Consider the following 22,126-nt stretch of genomic DNA (forward strand, 5'->3'; position numbering starts at 1 on the left):
TTATTCTCTTGCTGACCAGTTGAGTCAAAATTTTCACAGATTTGTTACTTTATGCGTAAGGGATACACACACCAAGTCAGAATACAGGTACTGGTATTTGAAAATTCAGTATACCTAACGAATAGATTGATGCAAAAGTGTTAAAGGCCCTCTTTTACTTCCTGGAGACAGGATTTGTGGCTGTGAATTCATTCCAGAATCTAAATAAACAGCGCCACCAATTCTCAGACAGTTCAATAATTAATTATTCATGACCCACAAAGTTACCGCAGTTAAACTTAGGACTATGATTGTCACAAAGTTAACAATGGGGTCCACGTTTTTATCAGGACAAAGAGTTGAAAAAGGAGGGTCCACAATTGGAAGTCGTTACAATCACCTGTGTGCTTACTGGAGAGCCCTTGTGGGGTCTTTGCACAATGGACCGTAAAGGGAATTGTTTATGCAACCTGGACCCCACAATAATATATATTTTGTATAGGAAATAATAGAACAAAATTAAGAACCGTGTAGCTGTGTAGGGGAAAATAAGTCTGGCTGATAATGTGGGAAGTTACCATAGACGGCATTGTGAACTAATTTGATTAAACCCATCTTAATTTCAAAAACACAACATCAGTTTAGAAGTCCGAGGGTCAGCTTGAAGTGTAAAGGCAGTGTGACACTACTGGTAATTATTCAAAATAATTATAAGCATAATTTTTTTGTTTAATTACCAAAGGTGTCCAGTGTCTTGAATGCGCCCCATTTTCTTTTGCAGTTTAATTTGATTATCTTTAATTAAGGTTGGCATTACAATTTGACCAATTTGACCCAATACAGCTCTGGTAAATTTTAGACAAGCTTATATTATTCACAACGGGAAACCCAACCACAGTTAACCATAAATAGCTTCTTTTAAACAAAATGTCAAACTACTGAAATTAATCCTCACAGCCAGTTATTTGTTTGTATTTATATACTGGTTTATTATAGCGTTATTGTGCAGTTACATTTTAATTATCGATGCACTATACTGTTAAATACTGACAAACTATAAAAACCCATATTTTTTTTAAATTCAATTGCTGTATTTTCAAGGCGAATTAAGAAACAAAAAAGCAAAAACCAAAAACAACAAACATATCCTCCGAAACGGAAGTCGATAATATTAAACATACATCAGGTTTGTTCTTAAATACAAAGTAAACATAAATAATATTCGATTCTGGTATCGAGGGATAGTCGGCCTTACACTTTCGTGTTATACTACAGTGACTCTTTATCTGTGTACAGAGGGAGAGTTCTATCTAGGGCTAGTGCCGAGGGCATCCAATCCGAGTAAGCCGACCCCACCTGCGTCCAATTTCAAGGCTAATGCTTGCTTACCGCGAAAATCTGCACTTTAAGAGCCATGTTATAAAACACACCATTCTTTAATGGGATAGTGCAGAATTCCAGGCAGAGCCATGACATTCGACCCTGATTTGCTGGGATTTCGATAGGAAAGCACTGGTCAATTAAAAAATTAATCAACGTAAACATTAGCTCACATTTCTTTCGTAGGTACAAGTAAATTTTGATCTTGTCCAAATCATTGGTTCACATTCTCAAAAAACACCCTTAATATTATTATTATTCACACGGCCAAAAAAACCTTCCCAAATAAGTCTAAGTCATTTTCTTTTAGTAAACACAAGATATCTAGAAAGTAAACATTATATACACGTCATAAACAAATACAGCTAATTGTAACGAGAGAGTAGCCCCCATCCATAATCTCCATTATCAAAGTTTTGGACAAAGTTGCGTATAAAGACTGCCGATTGGAAGAAAACTTGGTTAGAAATTACCGCGCATGCGTCATAGGCCTTAATAAGCAACGAACAGTTAGTTGTGGTGTCACCAAATCAAATTGGGGTTCTTTATGAAAGATTTTGTCAGAAAACCACCATGGTTATACTCTCACAAATCTAAGTTGTTCAATATTTGTTTTACCCCTCCGTTTCTCTGACAAGTACGGGTCTTTCGCCAAATACACTCATATCGATAACCAAAACCAGGGACTGTGCACCATTAAATGAAACATTAAGTACAACATAATTAACTAGACATAAAGTTACCACCAATGTTAGGCGCACCGAGTATAAAAGTCACCGTCAAACGAAATCCAAGTACAGAAGCGTTTTAAAGACTCTTAATTTTTTTTATATAAAACGAAAAGTATACCTTGTCATCTTTTATTAATATTTTGTTATTAAATATTACTCGTATTTTTTTCCGGATGAAATACTTTCCTCGATGAGTCTAAATAATGCTTAGTTAACCCCACATATGCGTTTACAAACAATTTGTGCAACGCCTGACCATGAATGTAATACTTTCGTATGAAAACAAGCAATCTGAAAGCACATTAATTAATTTTTACTCACTCGATATTATGGAATGTGGTGTTGCCTCTTATAATATGAGAAAATTTGGTCTCTCATCTCCAGATGGGAAGATGGTTGGATATCAAATGAGCTGTGAATAAGCGACTTTTGATGAGGAGGTTATACCACCGAGTAGCGCGCCGGCAAGACGGCCTAAGGGGTGTCCTCCCGTTGCGGTGGTTTATGTTACACCATGGTTACACCGCCATAGAGTCAGCGTGTGAAACTCATTTTCATGTCATCGCGACCTCATCACTCACAGTACGTGTGAATGCGAGAATGGTGCATGAACAACGATGACGCTGTCATTGAGCTCAATATTGAAAATTCCCGTTTCAAAGGGCAACAAGCTCATTGAGAGGTTGGTAAAATTTACCTTTTTATAAAAATGCATAGTTCTCCTGATTTGGTAAACACAAATACTGAACTTGTCAGCACTTGTGTGACTTTGTATGTTAAGCCAATAAGCTTTCATTTCTGCTTATATAGTCACAGACAGAGCTACTTAAGAATAATTTAAGTACAATTTCTCTTTTGTTTTCTTAACTATAAGCTGAAACAATTTATCTTCACAAAACCCCTTTATGGAAATTTCACTACAAAATATTTCCTTTTCTTGGAATAATGAGGCAATTTGTGAAAATTTCTTCAAGTTTGCAAGTATAGAAAAAACAAAAACAGCTTTTTAAATGTTTATACATTAATTGTTTGGTTGTAGAAAAGGCTTATGATAAGAAACGCTCTAGAATTCCCAGAGGGTGCTTTTGTTTGCTTCGACCCCTGTTGCACGCATTTCTCCGTGTTGTTTGCCCTCTAGGAGTCGACCGTTGGAAGCACGGATAAGGAACTTTGATCGCTCTAAGAACTCCAAGGTGAACTTCTCTGGTGCACCTTCACTCAACGTGTAGTTGCCGTCACCGTCGGCTGTCCACGCCTTGGTTTCGTCACGACCTGTACCCAAATACACGGAAAAAACTGTTATTGCTTCACGCATGTCAATAGTTGTACTCTAGACCTACTTAAATTTCTGCCGTTTAAATTGAATGGAATATTGAAGAATTTTTGTTTTCATTCGAGAGGAACTTGGATTGTGACTCATCCCTTGGTTATAGATAGCGCCCTCTATCAGCAGTAAGTCTTTCTTTGAAAACAAAACAAAAAACACAATGGCTTGACGTTTCGACACGGGAGTCCTAGTTAAAATCTGAACCGACATTGAACAGAAAAGTCTTACCTCTGAAGATGTAAGTTCCATCATTCTCATATGATACTTGGATGATCTCATTGTCCGCTGTTGTTCGGTTGCACTCGAGCATCTTCCTCAGGCCGACGAAGCCATGTTCCCCCTTCAGTACCAGGTTGGGTCGGTTGCTCAGCTTGAAGCGGAACTTCTCGGTGTTTGTGACTTCGGAGCCGGATGCCACCAGGGGGCCGCTGCTCTTGATGCCGACGAATTTGCCGTTGGAGACGGCACGAAGCGATACGGTGCCCTCATCGCCGTAGACGAGCTCGAACAGGCAGGCTTCTTTTCTAGAAGATTTGAAAAGGGGAAGGCGAAGTTTTACAAGGAGCAAGGCACATTGAGTGGATTTCGTTTTCCAATAATCTTCTGACATTATCAACATCACACACTATCACATTCCACATAATAGTTTTAGGCCTTAAAACATTTAAACGTCTTGAAGTAAAGAAAACAAATGTAGGACGTACAACCAAACAAAAATAAACACAAGCTTAATTCAGAAGATACCAATCCGTCTTGTCTTTGTAATTCGGCTTTCTATTTTGTTAAATCTATCCCTGTCTTTTAAGATTCGAGTGAGAAATTACCTCTTTCTCAAAAACTCTAGTTGCTTCAGAGAAAGCCGTTTCCCACAATTCTCTATACTATCAACAGCTCTCCATTGCTCGTTACCAATTATAAGTTTGTAAGCTAACAATTATTTTGAGTAGTAACCATAATAGTGTCAATCCATTGACTCTAAGTTCTGATATTGTTCTTGAGAATGGACCAGTCACTAACCTGGATAATCCCTTGTTGAGGATATCCTGCTTGCCAGCATCCATGGCCCAGTACTTGCCATTGGAGCTGCGGATGGCCCACTCGTTCTTCTTGCCAACGGCGCATTCCAGCTGGAAGGTCTCGGTGTCTGATTCTTCATGCTGATTGGCGGACACGTGGATATCTGCAAAATGGCGGGAATATAAAAAGTATTTGGTGTTCAATTGTTGGCATGGTTGAAACGTGCGTTTTAAATAACATTGTGCGTGATATCAATTGGACGCAGGCATGAAATTACCTCCGTTGTCCCATTTATTCCTAATTATTGGGCGAAAAGAAAATGAAGTTTGTTAAATTAGACTACTGTCTAACAATACATTTAACAATCCACTTGAAAATGTATACTTTTATGTTATGTGAGAAAACGTTACTGGAACACCTGTCGTAATAACTTTTTAAAGGCAGTGGACACTATTGGTAATTACTCAAAATAATTATTAGCATAAAACCTTACTTTGTAATGAGTAATGGGGAGAGGTTGATGGTATAAAACATTGTGAGAAACGGCTCCCTCTGAAGTGACATAGTTTTCGAGAAAGAAGTATTTTTCAACGAATTTGATTTCGAGACCTCAAGTTTAGAATTTGAGGTCTCGAAATCAACCATCTAAAAGCACATAACTTCGTGTGACAAGGGTGTTTTTCTTTCATTGTTATCTCGCAACTTCGATGACCGATTGAGCTCAAATTTTCACAGGTTTTTTATTTTATGTATATGTTGAGATACACCAAGTGAGAAGACTGGTCTTTGACAATTACCAATAGTGTCCACTGTCTTTAAGGGAAAGTTTACATTGTATTAATTTGGTAATCCACTCTCAAAATTAATGGCAAAAAAAACCTTTGGTTTATCCCTAGCTCTATAGTTTGTCAAAGCGAAAGTCTACCCTAGTATTCGATTCAACTTCGAAGTAATGAGGTTTATATATAAAACAGTGTAAAAGAAATCAGTTATAATATTATTCACCAACATTTGAATATGAGAAGCGTTACTGTTAGCAACGCTTCTCATATGGTGTATTCCTATTTGGGATTAGTCTTCTTTGCGTAGAAATAATATTCGCTGCGGATTTTCAGCGATGTTTGCCAACACTACAAAATCTGTCTTCAGCATAATAAACCAACACCACGCAATCACACAATGGTAGTACACCTTTTAACCTGAGCCCCAAACCTATTAGGCACAGCTGCGATCGAGCCCCCGCATGCAGCCTACAATACTGGTATTGTCACCATTTATATCACCTTATCTTGCACCTTGACGCTTTGCGACCCCCAGCGTCATCACCGATTGCTGATTGCATTTGACGCCCAGGAAAAGCTCACAATTCCTACCCATTACACCTTGTTTCGTTTCCTTTAGAATCGCAATCTTCCGCAATCAGTCCCATGTCAAAAACATGAATGGCCGACAATTAACGTTAACAAACAACTTGAGTTGTTTTCATATTGGTAAATGTTAATCAGTGTATAATAGTTGGAGCATAGAAAACCAGTGCTCAAACAAACAACATAATATCATTTCCTGCAAAGGCCGTCTTTGGTCATTGATTGCTTAGTTCTCAAATTGTAAACGGTTTTAGGGCAATTTACTTCTTGTAGCTGTAGGCCTTTTCCAAATAATAAATAATGACGTCATTTTGGCGAGCCAACTAGCGGCCAAGTACCAGTGATCAAGAAGCCTCAGGGTTCTTTACGCAGGAGGGTCGACCCTGGTGCGCCGCAGACACCAAAATGTAAACACAATAGCGCCTCTCATCAGCTGGCCAAGAATAACATTCCTCAACTCTGCCGTCAGACACTCTCAAATTTTCCCACAATCACACCCTTTGTTCGGAGTGGAAGTATCCTTGTCTGAGATATTATTATTACTTCTTCGGTAGAACCATAGAACAAGGACACAAACATCTCTGTGGTGGGGTAGACCAGGCCCTCCAAATATTGTGGAAACCTTGCATTATCTTTATAAGAGCATGGTTGTTGATTTTTGTGGGCCAAGTGGAGATTTCCCTGAGGGGTAATGCACGTTAACCATGAACCCAGAGCCAATGACATTTTGTTTGTAAATTGAAAATACCAATTAATTTCCGATGAAATACACTTTAACTTCTTTGAATGGGAAATTTTTAATCGGCAATCAAATGAACAATGTTTGGAGTAAACTAAATTTTGGAGAGACTCTTTTTTTTCTATCGAGGTGTGTGCATACATGGGACACGCCATCTGGTTTTTCCTCCCACTCATAATATCAATGAAACCAAACAGAGGTCTGACTATATGTGGTGTGAATAACCGTTCATTCTGTTAAAGACGAGAGGAAAATGGCGGCAAATTCAATTAACCCACATAAAAATCCAACACCACAGACCCAACCCAAACTGCTGGACTCTGATTAGGGTGGTCTGTCTGGTCTGATGCGTAAAGATATTAGGGACTTTTCGTTTTCGACAACGGATGGTTCTGCGACGGTAAAGATGACATTTCGCGTCATCTGCGCATGCGTCGGCTTTGAGGACGGTCGTCCCTCAATTTCTACGACAGTACTTGGGATGAATCTTCGTTGTGCTGAAAACGACAACGTTTAGCTGAACAACCGTCGCAGAACCATCCGTCGTCGAAAACGAAAAGTCCCTACTATTAGTTCGGGAGATCCTTTACCATCTCGCCACGTGCGCTATAGGGAGGCTTCCTCCATGATATAACCAAGAACACTTTCGTAAGAAAAAGTACAACATTTTCTGATGGTGACTCTGGTGTTCACAAATACCAAATCAGCCAAAACATGCAGTTTGATCATGAAATATTCAGGATGCAAGGGTTAAGGAACGAGGAAAAACAATCACAGCTTTCTCGATCAGATAACGCACTTGTCACTGAAGTAGGTCAGAGCTTGACCCCAACACCTCCTTTACAAAACTGCTAAGCCAGAACCATTTATGACAAATACAAACCATATGAAAATGAGCCACATCTTTAACTGAAACAGGTTAAAAACCTTCCTCCATGGTTTAACCAAAAACTGGACGGCATAGCACCACGTAACAGTTAGTACGGTAATATTCCTACATGAGAACACCATGATGGATCAACGAAATACAAAAGCACAAAAACACAACCAAGGACAAACAGACAATCAAAAAAATCTCTTCATGGTAACCCAGGTATGGTAAGCCGGAACAAGGATTCACTCTGCTTTATCATCACCTTTATTACGGCCATGAATTGACTCATCCATAAAAACAAAATGATGAATACGAACACGGCAGGGCCGCCTCAACTTGTTCAGTGACTACAGCCAGCGTTTCACTGGTCCATCAGCGTTGTCACTGGTTCACATTCTTCAAACAGTCCAAATGTTAGAATGTCAAATGGGTTAACTTTAATTTGAAATCATGCATAGGCTTGGGTTAACAGGTAGGTCTTTAGCCAGCCAGACTACTTGGACCATGGAGGGTTCTACCTCAATGCTTGGACAGAATATTGTAACTGGTCCTCGTATCAGCCGTTACCAGCAGACCATTGCTGAAGGACACAATGCATTTACTTAGTATCTTGGTCATGTTCCTCGTATCGACTAACAGTAACGAATGATAATAATCATTTTGCAAAAAGGAACCAGACTATTTTTTTTCAGCTTCGGTTTGACATTGATATAAATGGGAAAAAATCAACATGGCTGCACCGTGACAAAAGTCTATTGTTGTTACAGTTGACGGTTTCAACCTGTACATTTTACAAAGTAAACTTAAACTAAAGGCCTATAATAAGCGCAATTTTAACACATTTTTGTGTGAACATTTTAACACATTTTTGTGTGAACTATTTGCAAAAATTTAGACTTACTCTCCCAATCCACGCTAAAACGTAAGCTTGCCAGGGATCGCATGCTCCACTATCAACATTATAATAAGTTTTGTACAGTCTTGCACATGAACTCTACCGTAGTCACCCCTAATTCAGTGGCGACTCCTTGCTGTGTCACACACGCCAATCCGAGGGCCAGGCAGACGGCATGCCTGATCGAATATCAACATGGACCGCTTAAAAATTAATGACCCAGCATCAAGTATTCAGGATTTCAGGATCGCATTACATACAATAATCTACATCTTTCCAACAATCTTTGGCATTGCCTCAGATGCATATTATTCTACATCGAAATGACTACACTGGAAAAAACGAACAAAGAAAGCAGGCAAGAAAAATATTCAGAGATTGTAAGAGAATCCATCGACCATTATCAATGTGTGGATGGATCCAGGCTTTCAAATTTCTACCTGCTGGGTACGATAATCACTTCGTTGGCGCGAAATCAAAAGTCATCACGATGACTTTTGTGAGTGCTCGCAGTCATATCAGTTCTGTCATTGCTTATTTAGAGTGTACAATTTCAACTCCTTGCTGCTTTTAAAAAGTCTAATCTTAGAAGTATTCATTCACGAAAAAATATGATACAAGTTATTGCTATGCTGCTCGACGCAGCGCAGTATATATTTGATTCGAAATTATTAACGCATCCATGCAAGCAAGGCAGGCCTTACGTGTATTTCAAACCACAGTCAGTTTTGACAGATGCTCTTCAACATAAGACAGCTGCCAAATGTGATTTCACAATTTGGATGAAAACCAAAAATGTATGTTGTCGTAAAACGTCTTTGGCTGAAGTTGTAAAAGAAAAAAAAATGCCATTTCAAGCCCAAATACTTGTCCATTGTTTTGTATAATATGCATGAATTAGGTTGTGTCGGCTCTCTCCAGACTATGCTCGTTAACACCTTTATACATCAAGTATACGGACCTAAAAGGTGGCTAAAAAGACACCCAACCACAATTTGTTAATTTGGATGCACGTCCGGTGTCCTTGGACCGTAATCTGAAGCACCCCACCCCACCCCACCAGCAAGCCAAGGAAATCCCGGTAAAGGGACCGGAATACTACCCTGGTACAGCCGGTAGGGGAAGTGCCAATTTACCTCAAGTCCCAAACTGTGAGGATGAGTGGCAAACCACCAGGGTTTTTAGAGAACATTGGGAACCATCTCACTGAATCTCCACAAAAGTAATGGCATACAATACATAAATGTTCACAACATTTCCTTGATTAAATTACCAGAGAGTTTTGATTACAACAAAAACTTGTCCTGTGTAAGAGCAGGGCCCAAATTCATAGAGCTGCTAAGCACACAAATTTGCTTCGCATAACATTTCTTCCTTGATTAAAACAGGATTACCAACTAAATTTCCACTTGGTTTTCAGGATTTGGCAAACAACAGATGAATACAAGTAACAAGCAATGTGCAACAAATGGAAATTTGGTTGGTAATCCTGTTTATCAAGGATGAAATTTCATGCTAAGCAAATTGTTGTGGTTAGCAGCTCTATGAAATTGGGCCCAGGTATACTGCTGTCAGATGATGATGTCTGCAAAACTCCCCAGATTGGTTTACCAATAAATGCAAGTTTTTGTTTTTCAGACCATACTTATTCAATCCAACATGATACATTTTTATACCTGAAAGAAAATTAATTGTTATTCTTCCTTATTATTGGAGACTCTCAAACTACATTTGAAAACATTTACTTATCATTTACTGTTCTGTCAAGTTGAACAATCAACATATTTTATTACTAAAAACACAAGACAATGGATATCTTATGTGTTAGTGATCGTGTTCTATCCTATATATATATAATTGAAAACAAAACACTGCTCAAGAAACCATTTTTCAAATATCTGTACTGCTGAAGACTCAATTCTCGTCTATTAAAAAAAAGAAGGTGTGTTACGATATTTCCTTCATTTAGAATAGACACTAAACTGTATCTTATTTAGAATGGGGGTCTATTGTTTAATTACTGATGAGAAGACTGGAAATACACGATTATTGTTCTCACACATACTGAAACAATCAACAATCACACAATCTCCAAAATGACACATAGTGTCAAAGGTCAGCAGGCAAAAGATGTGCACGACCTCCCCACACATAACACACCATTTCTGCAGAATTGAATTTTACTGGGAATGTGGTTCTTTCAAATGTATTAGTTTTTTTTTAAGGCAGTGGACACTATTGGTAATTACTCAAAATAATTATCATCATAAAACCTTTCTTGGTTACAAGTAATTGGGAGAGGTTGATTGTATAAAACATTGTGAGAAACGGCTCCCTCTGAAGTGACGTAGTTTTTGAGAAAGAAGTACTTTTCCATGAATTTGATTTCGAGACCTCAGATTTAGAACTTGAGGTCTCGAAATCAACCATCTAAACGCACACAACTTCGTGTGACAAGGGTGTTTTTTCTTTCATTATTATCTCGCAAGTTCGACGACCGATTTAGCTCAAATTTTCACAGGTTTGTTATTTTATGCATATGTTGAGATACACCAACTGTGAAGGCTAGTCTTTGACAATTACCAATAGTGTCCACTGCCTTTAAAGTCAAGTAAATCAAGTAATAAACCACAAGGGGAATCTGACTGAGTAAATTTAACGGGCACTATGGCTTGAAGCACTAATTAAATTGAATTAAAACGTTATTTTGGTCAAATTTGATTATTATGCAGAAACTGGTGGGAAAATGCACTTATTTATGCATACACCCCATAGAGCTTTCCACTTGAACATTTCAAGAGTCCACAAGGTTATTCTTCTTGCACATAACAAAACTGACACCTACACCTCAAATTGAATCAGACAAGGCAGCATTATAAAAACAACCCCATGTTATAGCTCCATGGTTAAACCATAGAGAAAGGACAATTGGTTTAAACATAGGTAGGGCTTGTATAGGTCTCGTAACTCGACAGAAATCACACACGATAACCCTGTATTGACCCGTTCACAGTTTACCGTGGTGTGTTTCATTCGGCAAGCAAAACCTGCAACCCTATTCAGAGCTATGAATACAAGCCCAGACAAGGTTATCCAAATTAAATCTATTATACTGCAACATCGAACCATCGATAGAAATCACACGCTGTTTTGTTATTGCGACATTTTGTTTATTGCAGTGTTTTTAATTTAAAGAGAATATGATATCATGCATGCGGCATATTGAAGGGGGTGGGTGTGGTGGTGAGGCAGAATTTGCATGATACTGTTATAGTGTCAACTGTCATATTCCAATGTTCACCGTTCGATAATATTTCTGTACACAATCAAAGTGAAGAAGTATAAAGGAACCAACCCCATTGCACAGTGGGCGTCTGCTCCGCTCAAACCACAAATAGAATTGAAACACCATGTCCATCACGATTTGCTCGAGTTGGAGGAAAATGGTTTAGATCATCAGAATAAGAATTATGACACGAATCTCAGATTGGCTTCTCACTTTAGAGTCTCCATGCACAAAATCAACAAATAATGTCATATTTTTATGTCCAAATGCCAGATAAAACGGACTAGTGACGTGTAGGATCCCCTCAACGTGGTCCTGTACGGCATACGCAGGGTGTTAGCAAGGATTAGGTAAAAGTATTTCCAAATTTGCATGAAATTTTAAAAAGTGATGTATCGATTGTGCACAAATACATAACGCCTACATTTACACGTGATGACATATAAGACAGGGTTTCACACCATGTACACTCTGAAAACACCTTGTTCAGAATTGAACCGCATTCCGGGTCACAGGAAACCTGCTAAAAACTGGTATTAGTAAAACAAAATTGAACTCTGACCCTGATGCTGCATCCTTTCTTTTTTGACCAATGTCTGTGTCATTTTGATACAGATTCAATGTCACTCCTGACACAGCAAATGGGTCAGGACCCACGGAACCCCGATCTGGGTCAAGTCGACCCGGTAGTTCTGAGACTCATAAAATGGCAAGCTTAACCTGTCATGCTGCATTCACTGAAAACACGTTAAAGAACAAACTCCAACGTCATCATAGATAAACCCATTCATTAAACACATGCACTATTGGTTCAGCAGAACTCCATCACACCATAAACCTCGTTTCATCAGTCAATCACAACATTGTTGAATGAATTCACATTCTTTGCGTTGCCCGGATATAAAGATAAAATTAATGTGCAGTTATAATAGGAGTGGTCACTATAAAATGTTAATTTGACATGGACCCTATCTAAAGGTCCCTATATATATATTAATATGACAATTTATTATCAATAATAAGCTTCAGATCGTGTACAGTGACGTCATACAGGATGTAAAGGATGATGGTAAAGCAACTCCGGGGATATACATGTTGTATTTATCTCTGATTTATTTACTCAAGACAAATCCTATACTCCCATGGCATTCTGGCTGTACATGTATCACAGATTCAGGAACTCATTGAACGGCTTTAACTCTACCTACGTACCCTTCTTCGCATCAGCAGCGCCAATGTGGGCGGTGCCCATTTGCAGAAATAAATTTTCAGGGGAGTCGTATAGAAAACATTACTAAATTGCAAGGAAACGAAAGTTTCATTGCAAAAATGGGTAATTCTACATTTTAAAAATAATTAGTTTTGGTATTGTATTTTACTATTAGCATAATACTTTATATCTCAAAACTTTCCTAAATATAACTGTTTGCAGCAGTTCTACTTTTCATTACATTAATTGAGAAACTGACGCTGGGATCAGATAACGCGTTCTTTTCTTCTCATGTAATGCAATATCCTGTTTCCTCACTTTTCAAAGCCATCGAAGTCCATCGACTTAAAGCCACCATCAAGTACATGTTAGGTCTCGAAACAACCCATGTATAACCCACAGCCATTGCTGCGCTGGGACAATGCTCTTTTGCTGTGGTGCCAGTCAAGCTTAAATACAAATTTACATTTTCCCCAAGTGTCCCTTACCAACAATGGAGCTCAGCTATAAAACCGCTGCGCCCCTTCAAGAGCGACGTGCAAGGCATGTATACATGTACATGTCCATGATTTTCAAACATTTTGAAGACGTTCCTATAGCGACGCAATATACCTTGACCCCATGACCTAAGAGCAAGAGTCTGGGAAAAGCAATGAATTTTGCACTTGGCGAGACACAGAATGACCGGTTATCGCTTAATTTCCAAATGATTTTCGTTTCCTGTTGTGACTGAAATCATTCTAACGCAGGAACCTTGCTCTCTTTCAATACATTATAATAATGTTTTGCCTCATCTTCTTCAGTAGGGCTCTATTGCCTTCATCTGCACCTGAAAGCACACAACTTGTGCAAAAAGGGTGTTTTCTTTCATTTCATTATTTTCTTGCAACTCCGATGACCAATTGAGCCCGAATGTTTACAGGTCTGTTATTTTATGCATAATTTGGCATACACCAAGTGAGAATATTGGTCTTTTGGCAACTACCAAACGTCAAAGCCAAACAATTTGCAGTCTACGTCGTTTTGTAGAACAGCGGGCCCGGAGCCAAACTGAACCGCACATTATATAACCATTTACTGTTATCTCGTACGTTTACACTAAGGATACAATGGCAAATAGAGTTATCTGATTCGAATTGGCTATCCGGTTGAAGTTGAAGTGGTTCCAACAGAGTAGGGTCAAACTTTCCAGGTTTCCTGTGTGCGGGTAAATCCAAGATGGATTCCGTGTTCTAGATTTACGATATCACATGTACAAGTATATCTCTCTAAAGTTATACATACTCGATCCAATGTTGAACTTCAAAAAACTTAAAAAATAAAATTGTTGCTACAATGATAGGTCAATTACATTAGAGTCAATAACAAATGAATGTTTAAATACGTGGTATTTACTAATTTATCAAAAGTGTACTGCATGCAAAGTGCCATTACACAGTTGAATGTTCTGCCAACCTAGCCATTTTCCTATTTTATAACTTTGAGCATTGTGCGATCAATTCTTTTGTGGGAATTAGGGCAGGGGCCTTCCCAAAAAGGAACATTACGAGAATCTGTTTTATTTTGGCTATTTGTACCAGGCGATTAACACTGCCATGCTGCCAACTCTAGAATATTCCATTCATAACACAAAACCAACATTGTCAAATTGTTCACGTCTATGTAAATTGCAGACAGATGTTAAACTGTTAATCGTATCATTCTAAATTAAATGTACCACCATCTACCCTTATAAATAACCCGGTAGGTCTACCACTTTAATGGGTTGTACATCTTAAATCCAGACGTATGATGATTCATGTAGCTGGAATCTAATTGCTTTCAAGTATACACGCGTCATAAACTTGACATTGGCTTCATACAGCAGCGTCATGAATTCCTTATTTTATTATGAATATATGAAATCTTATTAGAAAGTACAGCATGCTATACAAAGGCAAACCCCGGCTGTGCAATGTCAAGTGTATAACTTGCCTGGTAACTGAGTTATGTACACTGATATTTATAGACAAAATCTGTCGTTGACGGTACCGGTCAAGTACACAGCGTGCATAATATCGACTGGGTAAACAGTAGCTTATACACTTCAAAGTAAAGTGCTCTTCAAAATGCTGTCACTGTGACTGTGTCATTTTAAAACATACAATTTGGATTTCAGTTTTAACAAATATGAGAAGAGAGACTTTACCATGGATGTTTATTAATGTGTTTCTTTTATCAGTAAGACAAATACTTAATGTGACACCTATACTCCGGTGTGCTGCGTCCGGAGGAGAACATGTATTCATTTCAAATCCGGAACATTGTCCTGATACATGCATTTTAAAGTAGACTAACCCAGCTCTAATTCAGTGGCATTTCAACCTAATTAAAACAGTAATGTAAGATAATTACAACTAATTAAAAAAAGTAACGGATGTCTTTATACGTGCACATGCTCTGCCAATTAGTATTCATAATGACATTAGTTTGTAAAAAATATGACTGAGAGAATGAAATATAGAAGAGTTTGCGGTAACACCATGTAATGACTATCTCTATAAGTGAGTTGGGTGGTGCTGAAAAGAATCGTTGGTTTAACCATAGAGATAAAGAATATTAATTTTTGGTTTTACCCATATACACCGATGTGTGTAGCACTGTATACTCAGTACTGTATACCCGAGTAAAATGCCTGGATTTTTTTCACAGGACTCGGGGAAAGTACTGAGTATACAGTGCTACACACATCGGTGTATATGGGTAAAACCAAAAATTAATAACCATAGAGACTTGACGTTTCGAAAGAAAGTAATTCGAGGAGCATAGACCTACATAGACTGAACTACATACACTGAACTGCAAAGGGTTTTTTTTCGGGGGGTAGAATCCCAACAAACCAAAGAGCACCTTTTTGTTTGTTTTAATTGATTGGCCGGGTCATAGAGTAATGGCCGGGTTGTGCAGCAGAAAATGTGTTTGATTACGTCCTTTATCATAACTATGGAAACAATTGGACACGTGGAGCATAATGACATTGGTACCGAACCCCGATTGTGCAGGTCTGTGAGTGATGGGGGGGGGGGGGGCGTGGTCGTTAACACGTTCCCAATCTCGATGTACCAAAATATTAGCACTAATGATACCTCCAAATGTAATTCACGCATTCTCGCACAATTCTCTATGCTCAATCAACCTCACTGTCGATATTCCGGGAAATAATCGACAATCCTGACTACGATTAGCAAATGAGTCACAATTGCTACAGACACTATAAACCACATAGGCCTATTGTAGGCCTACGTGAAGATTCAGTTGGCTGCACATGGCTGCCACTCCTTTGGGAATTCTCATACGAACAGTCATCCAAATCCGAGCATTGAGGGTGACACAACACAAGTCCTTTGAAATTCCCTGTTTACTCATGGTTTACAAAACTGTATTTTTTCACCCAAGCCTGAAGGACAATGCCAGACGTGACGTAATGGTTTGCTTTTATCATCGCATTTTGGAATATCGCAGTCCAAATATGGTTAGAAAATGCCCTGAACTGGAACCGTGTGTAAGATTTAGATGTTAACCCATGCACTCGGTATTTTAGAGAGTTCACAACTTCTTCGATACAAAATGACATCATCTGATGACTAGTGTCTAAAACGTTCAGTGTAAAGCATAAAGGATTTAGGACGACCTGTCTTTTGTCTTTGAAGAAGGTGGTCTTTAAAGTTTCACTTAATTTCCAAACACTCTTTTGACCCGACTTTTCAACCGTTCATCGACCAGAGTTACCAACCATCCTAGATCTCAAACTTCCTTGAAAGTATTGTCGGTGTTTTATGAAAAAGGAAGTGGACCCAGGTGTTTATCAAATTGGCCTACTATGGGATTTCATTATTTTACGACCTTCGAACATCAGTGGGCGTGTCCGTGTGATATCATTTTCAAAGTTCCTGTCAATGTCCATTATACTTTTACAAATAATTTCAAAACAAAGTGATATCATAATTGTAACAAGAATTCATTCATACATTCAAAATTATCCAGCAAACCGTAAATATTGAATTATAATGCTGCCAGACATGCCAGAGTGCTATACCAATGATGTACAGAAAGTTCACACAATCTCACAAGTTCAAAGTATAGTTTCAACTTCACGCGTGCATAATTCCTCTATCTTTATGTAATGAAATGCATTTTTAGGAGAAAGTTTCAGACAGAAAATAAATTGCACATAGAAAAGAAGACTCAGAAGAAAAAGTAACTGAAAAGTTTTGAATCAACTCACCTTGTTTCATAGAAACAATCTTATTGTTGCCCAATGAGAAGAACACACCCTGTGGGGCACTGTCTTCAAGTCGGAACAGAGCCTCATTCCCAACAGTGGCTTTCCTCGTCTTCAACTCCCCATCTCGACCACCGACTGAAAGATACTTTCCTCCGTTCTTGAAGGCGATACTCTCCCCGTGGAACTCCAGTGCAAACAGGGCCTCAGCGGCCATGTCTTTGGAGAGCGAACCATCAGCATTCACATAGCGATCATCAGAGGCTTGGATGAGATATTGGCTTGCTTTCGCATCCCAGATGAGGGTGATAACTGCGTCCCCACCCCACGGGATATCCTCGTTGAAAAGGACCATCTCCCTCTCGGAGTCTAGATGGGCAAATTGGTGACGCTGGACGCTGAAGATATTCACTTGTGGATGAATGGCTAGCTGGATGCTCCACATCTCCGAAGGCCCGGGTGTTTTGGCCTTGCATGTGGGGTTTTCACCAGAACCACTTAGGTAGTCTAGTGTCTCTGCTTTGATGGCGAACTTACCATCCCCAATCGGCTCGATCAGAAACTTCTGCATGAGGTCCGGACTGGTATCCTCATCCATCTTCTCCGCGGTAACCTTACCGTACTTATCGTACGTCAGACGGTAGCTGGTCATCAGCCCCATCTTGGCCACCTTGTTGGTCAGGAAGAATAGTTTGCCGTCTGGGCTGGCAGGGTTGAGGGTCCAAACCTGCTTGATCTTGAGGGCCGTTCCATTGACGTTCACATTTCCCAGCTCAGTTGTGAGGTACTTCTTGGTTGAAGCATTTATCAATCCTACGTCGAACTGGAGGACATCCCCTCTTGTTGTACCGTTTGCTGACATGATGATTTAAGGCTCCACAGAGTGATACAGTTCACCTCAAAACAAAATATTACAAGTTGAAGTTGAAGTAATGTGAGTTGACACTGCCCACTTTGATAAACCAGTATTGAGCTGATACGACGGGAGTAAAGGTTGTTCTGATGACTCCTGTGCTATAAATTACAATCCTACTGCACTGTTATGGTATTCCGTTTTTACCGACTGCTCAGTACACTCTGATCCTACGCAATGCGTGGTTGCCGTGGTATGTATGCACATCCGCCGTCCGTGTGTTATAATGCTAGGCAGGATTCGTCACTGGTCGAACCCCCCCTTTACTCTACACGCAGGAAATAGTTTGCTGACTACTGTTTCATGGGGCGTTGGTTAATACCACCACGTGACTAGTACTTTGTGTCACACAGAGTTCCCTGTTGTTTGGGTGCATGGGCGCGTGCAGTTTGCTCAGTGAGGGGGCCCTACCATGTTGCTTGCTGTAGAATGTGCTTAGCTACTGCTGTTACGTGTGTAGTAGAGTCGCCACATGTAACAGTAACTACCTGCCGACCCCTGTCATGCTAATCTGGGGTCATGGAGGCTCTGCTGCGTCACCAGGTGGTTAGTGTGGTGGTGGACGAATGCCTGATTGTGATTAGCATACCAAAGAACTGGATAACGATTATCTATATTTGGATTAAAGATCGTTTGAAATTGTGAAACATAAATATAACTCCCCAGGTATAATAGAAAGTGGGTGACTAATGCAAGTTTGGTTACTGTGTTGTTGTAATATACATATATTCAAATTGCTCATGCCAAAAAATCCACTCAGGCAACAAAATGGGTAATAAAAAACACAACTTCAGTCTAAACATAGATCGATACTGTTATTGGTAATACACGTATTGATTACTGCTGGTCTGGTTGGTGTATTTAAATTGCTCAACACATGAATAGCACCTGTCCAACAATACCATAACATTATATTAAAAATGCATGGCCTAATTTTTGTTTAAAGTTAATTTACTTTCTTGTTCTCTCTTAACAATTTATGCCGATAAAACGAAAAACATTCCATGGGCCCATGCGAATAAATTGTCAATACATGCTGTTCGTACATAGCTGATTAATGTGAGATCCCGACTTTTTCTTTGCAGCTATATGGTTTAAGGAGTAATAAAGCAATAATTATCACACATCAGCAGGCAAGCTGGTTGTAGTGAGATTCTGAATAAATATGGTGATAATAAAATCGTGATTCAGTGGGGAAGAATTCAGTGGGTCAGGAACGTCATAGAGGAAGTAATCCTCCTCTATAAGGTAAAGCACAATTATCATAATAACTTAACACGGAAGCCAAATTTTTAAATATAAAATAGCGAACATTATTTTTGTCTTCAAGCAGCATAAAACAAATCAGCAGTTTCAAAGATTTTTTTAGCCAGCACTCAGTACTTACCAGAACTAAAGTATAAATAGCTACACATTATCCAACAGCCAACTTCTTTTAAGACCAAAACTGATGAATGTATACCCAATAATTTAGAAATGGTAAATTCTCGCAATTGCCATTCATGGCGTAAAAAAACCAAGATTGTCCAATTTAACCGTTTGCTATCACGATTGAAAAACGAGATATCACAAAACAGAGATAAGATATGAATCCCTAGAGATATGGCATTGTTGCGTTGCCATGGTAACATGGTGACAGTGACTGCAGTGTGCGTGTATGTGTATCAATTAACGTCAACAGGTATAACATTCTTGGTATAATGATGCCATTTAGCTTTTTGTGATTACCCGAGATACGATGCTATAAATGTTAAGTGTCAACCTATAATAAACATCTTATGGTTTGTTCAGTGGGATTCGAACCCGGATCAACATAGTTGAAAGACGGGAATTAACCATTAAAAAGTCAAAACGAACATATATATAACAAAATGAGCATTGTATTTTGGCTTGTAACCTATATCTGGTAAGCGTAATGTTGCTGTGCTTAGCTACTATTTGTGCTTCAGCAACTCTATGAATTTGGGCCCAGACCCAGCAACGAAGCAAACATTGTTATACGGTGAAGTGCCCTGGGAACGATTACTAGACCTATTTACCATTATACGAAAGCTATATAGTTATTATTAATGTATAATGGTGATAATGAACGGCTGGCTGTGATAGCACCAAAGTCAAAACTCCCCCAGATGACATCACATTTATCACTGACTCACTGAAGCATGTGTTCCCGACGGCTGTCACAATCCCATCATTGTTGATGTATTATTTTTTTCATATAAATTATGATAAACGTACGGAATTGTATTGCTGCCACACATGAAGAAATCTGTTTTTCTTATCGTGTATTATACGTACACAATAAGTTATCATTTACGTACACGATAAGTTTGGATTGTCGTTTACGTAAACACGATAAGACGTTCACGATTTTGTTTTTCAATGTAGCGGCAACACAATTCCGCAATTATAAACAAAATTATATATAGTTAGTCCGAGGGTGGTCGGGTCGGTGTAGTGGTATCTGTGATTCTCCTCTAGGACCGCGGTTCGAATCAGGCCGGGGCACTATAGTCTAAAGGGATTCGGTTTTCACTCCCTCTTGACGCCCGTGGGTTTTTACTGGAATATTACTTCTCAAATGCTGTCTTGATTGAGAATAAATTCCAAATAGGCCTTCTGTCCAGTTTGTAGTTTCACATTTCCAACAAAAGCCTGGTAGCGTTTTTGAGATATCACCGAAAATCCAGAATGGTGATGTCTATTAATGAAAAACCTAAGAAACGTTTCCGACTGTAGCGTTTTTCAGGGTAAAGTTTCGGCGAAATACTTGACACAATCGAAAGTTGCTGTACTTTCAAACTTAATTGCCATTAATTTTAGGAGTGATTACAAAACGAATACCTTCCCTTTAAAGATGTTGATATTTTTTTTGATGACCCGTGAAAATGACTGTCACCTCTGTCCGTCATCATGAGGCGTCATAGCGACATTACACCAGAAGTTGAGAACTCATTACACCAAAAGGTACTTGCTATTTAAATAGTATACAGACAATTTATAAACTCCACCCTTTTTAAAATTGCTGCACTTTTAAATTACTGTCCTTCGCAAGTTGTAATTCCAAAGCGAATGTCAACAGGGTGGTGCGATTTTAGTCTTAAAAAGGTCTGCTCCAAAATAAAACCATTGTTGGTAAAAATGACGTCCTATACCAAGACGGGGAACCAAGCTATTTGAAAAGTATCTTCATTTTCGCCTTATAAATTGGGTGTTGAAACCGACTGAAACCATACGAGCATATTTGCTTTCGTTTGAATCTCCCTCTTTCCTCTTTACTCTTTCCTAACAAAAATGTTTTCAAACAAAATGTTTGTATCTTTAAAGCGTTTTCAAACAAATTGTTTGTATCTTTAAAGGGACTGTAAACGTTTGCAATGACTCTGAGAATTAAAGGCAATAACAACAACTCATCTTGGTAAGAAGTACGGCAGCGTTGGCAGTATAATGTATTTTGAGAAACTACACTTAGAAGTATACTGCGGTATATTGAAATATAGAATCACCTTTTTTCCCCCAAATTTGATTCTGAGAAGCGTTACTTGCAGTATCGTTTCTCAGAACGTGTATTCCAGTTGTAGGATATCATACCTGCGCGTCCAGATAATTAGCAATATTATCTCAATAACGCTACCACCTTTTAAAATGAAATTAACACAGGTTAGTTTTTCGGTATATATCTTCAACACAGATTGAAATAAACAATAGGCTCAAGTTACCAAACATATACCACCCCTTTAAACTATCATTTACAATAATCTTTCATAAAAGAAATTGCAATCCATTTTGGCAATTATGAACTCTCTATCGACACTCACGAACCAGATGCTACCATCACCTGCTGGCGTCAGGTTTTATTTTTAGATCTCTCTCTCTCTCTCTCAAAAAAAAACATCCAACACTTGGCCAAGGTTCACTTCTCTGATATATTATTTGTGGACGCAGATATTTTGCACTCCGGAAATAAGTCAAGTGTTGGAGGAGGATAACAAAGATCAAATGATGATTGGATAGAACTAGTGGTGCTGTCCCATCCAGTGACGCTGTATCAGTTGACTTGTAATTGTACAATTCCAAAATGGGAACCGTGCTGTGCTTTTTCCTCTTTAGTTATTTTAACAGAGGGGTGTTGGGGCAATAGTCCAAC

At 38.8% G+C, this 22,126-nt stretch overlaps 1 protein-coding gene across 1 annotated transcript; it reads right to left on the reverse strand.

Annotated features, from left to right (window-relative positions):
- Positions 1-999: 999 nt before the first annotated feature.
- LOC117292551 (fascin-like) lies at positions 1,000-18,252 on the reverse strand. The gene is made up of 4 exons (XM_033774643.1): positions 17,070-18,252; positions 4,435-4,597; positions 3,646-3,941; positions 1,000-3,362 (listed from the first exon to the last, which is right to left on the reverse strand). The coding sequence occupies exons 1-4, from the start codon at positions 17,926-17,928 to the stop codon at positions 3,154-3,156; spliced, it is 1,527 nt and encodes a 508-aa protein (XP_033630534.1). The 5' UTR covers positions 17,929-18,252; the 3' UTR covers positions 1,000-3,153.
- Positions 18,253-22,126: the final 3,874 nt, after the last annotated feature.

This window comes from Asterias rubens, chromosome 7, assembly GCF_902459465.1.
Source record: "Asterias rubens chromosome 7, eAstRub1.3, whole genome shotgun sequence".
Classification (NCBI taxonomy): Eukaryota; Metazoa; Echinodermata; class Asteroidea; order Forcipulatida; family Asteriidae; genus Asterias; species Asterias rubens.

Coding starts and splice junctions, on each gene's coding strand:
- LOC117292551 (XM_033774643.1), bottom strand. CDS start 17,928: ATGTCAGCAAACGGTACAACAAGAGGGGATGTCCTCCAGTTCGACGTA. Junction 4,598..17,069: donor GATTGTTTCTATGAAACAAG/GTGAGTTGATTC, acceptor GCCATTTTGCAG/ATATCCACGTGTCCGCCAAT. Junction 3,942..4,434: donor CTCAACAAGGGATTATCCAG/GTTAGTGACTGG, acceptor CAAATCTTCTAG/AAAAGAAGCCTGCCTGTTCG.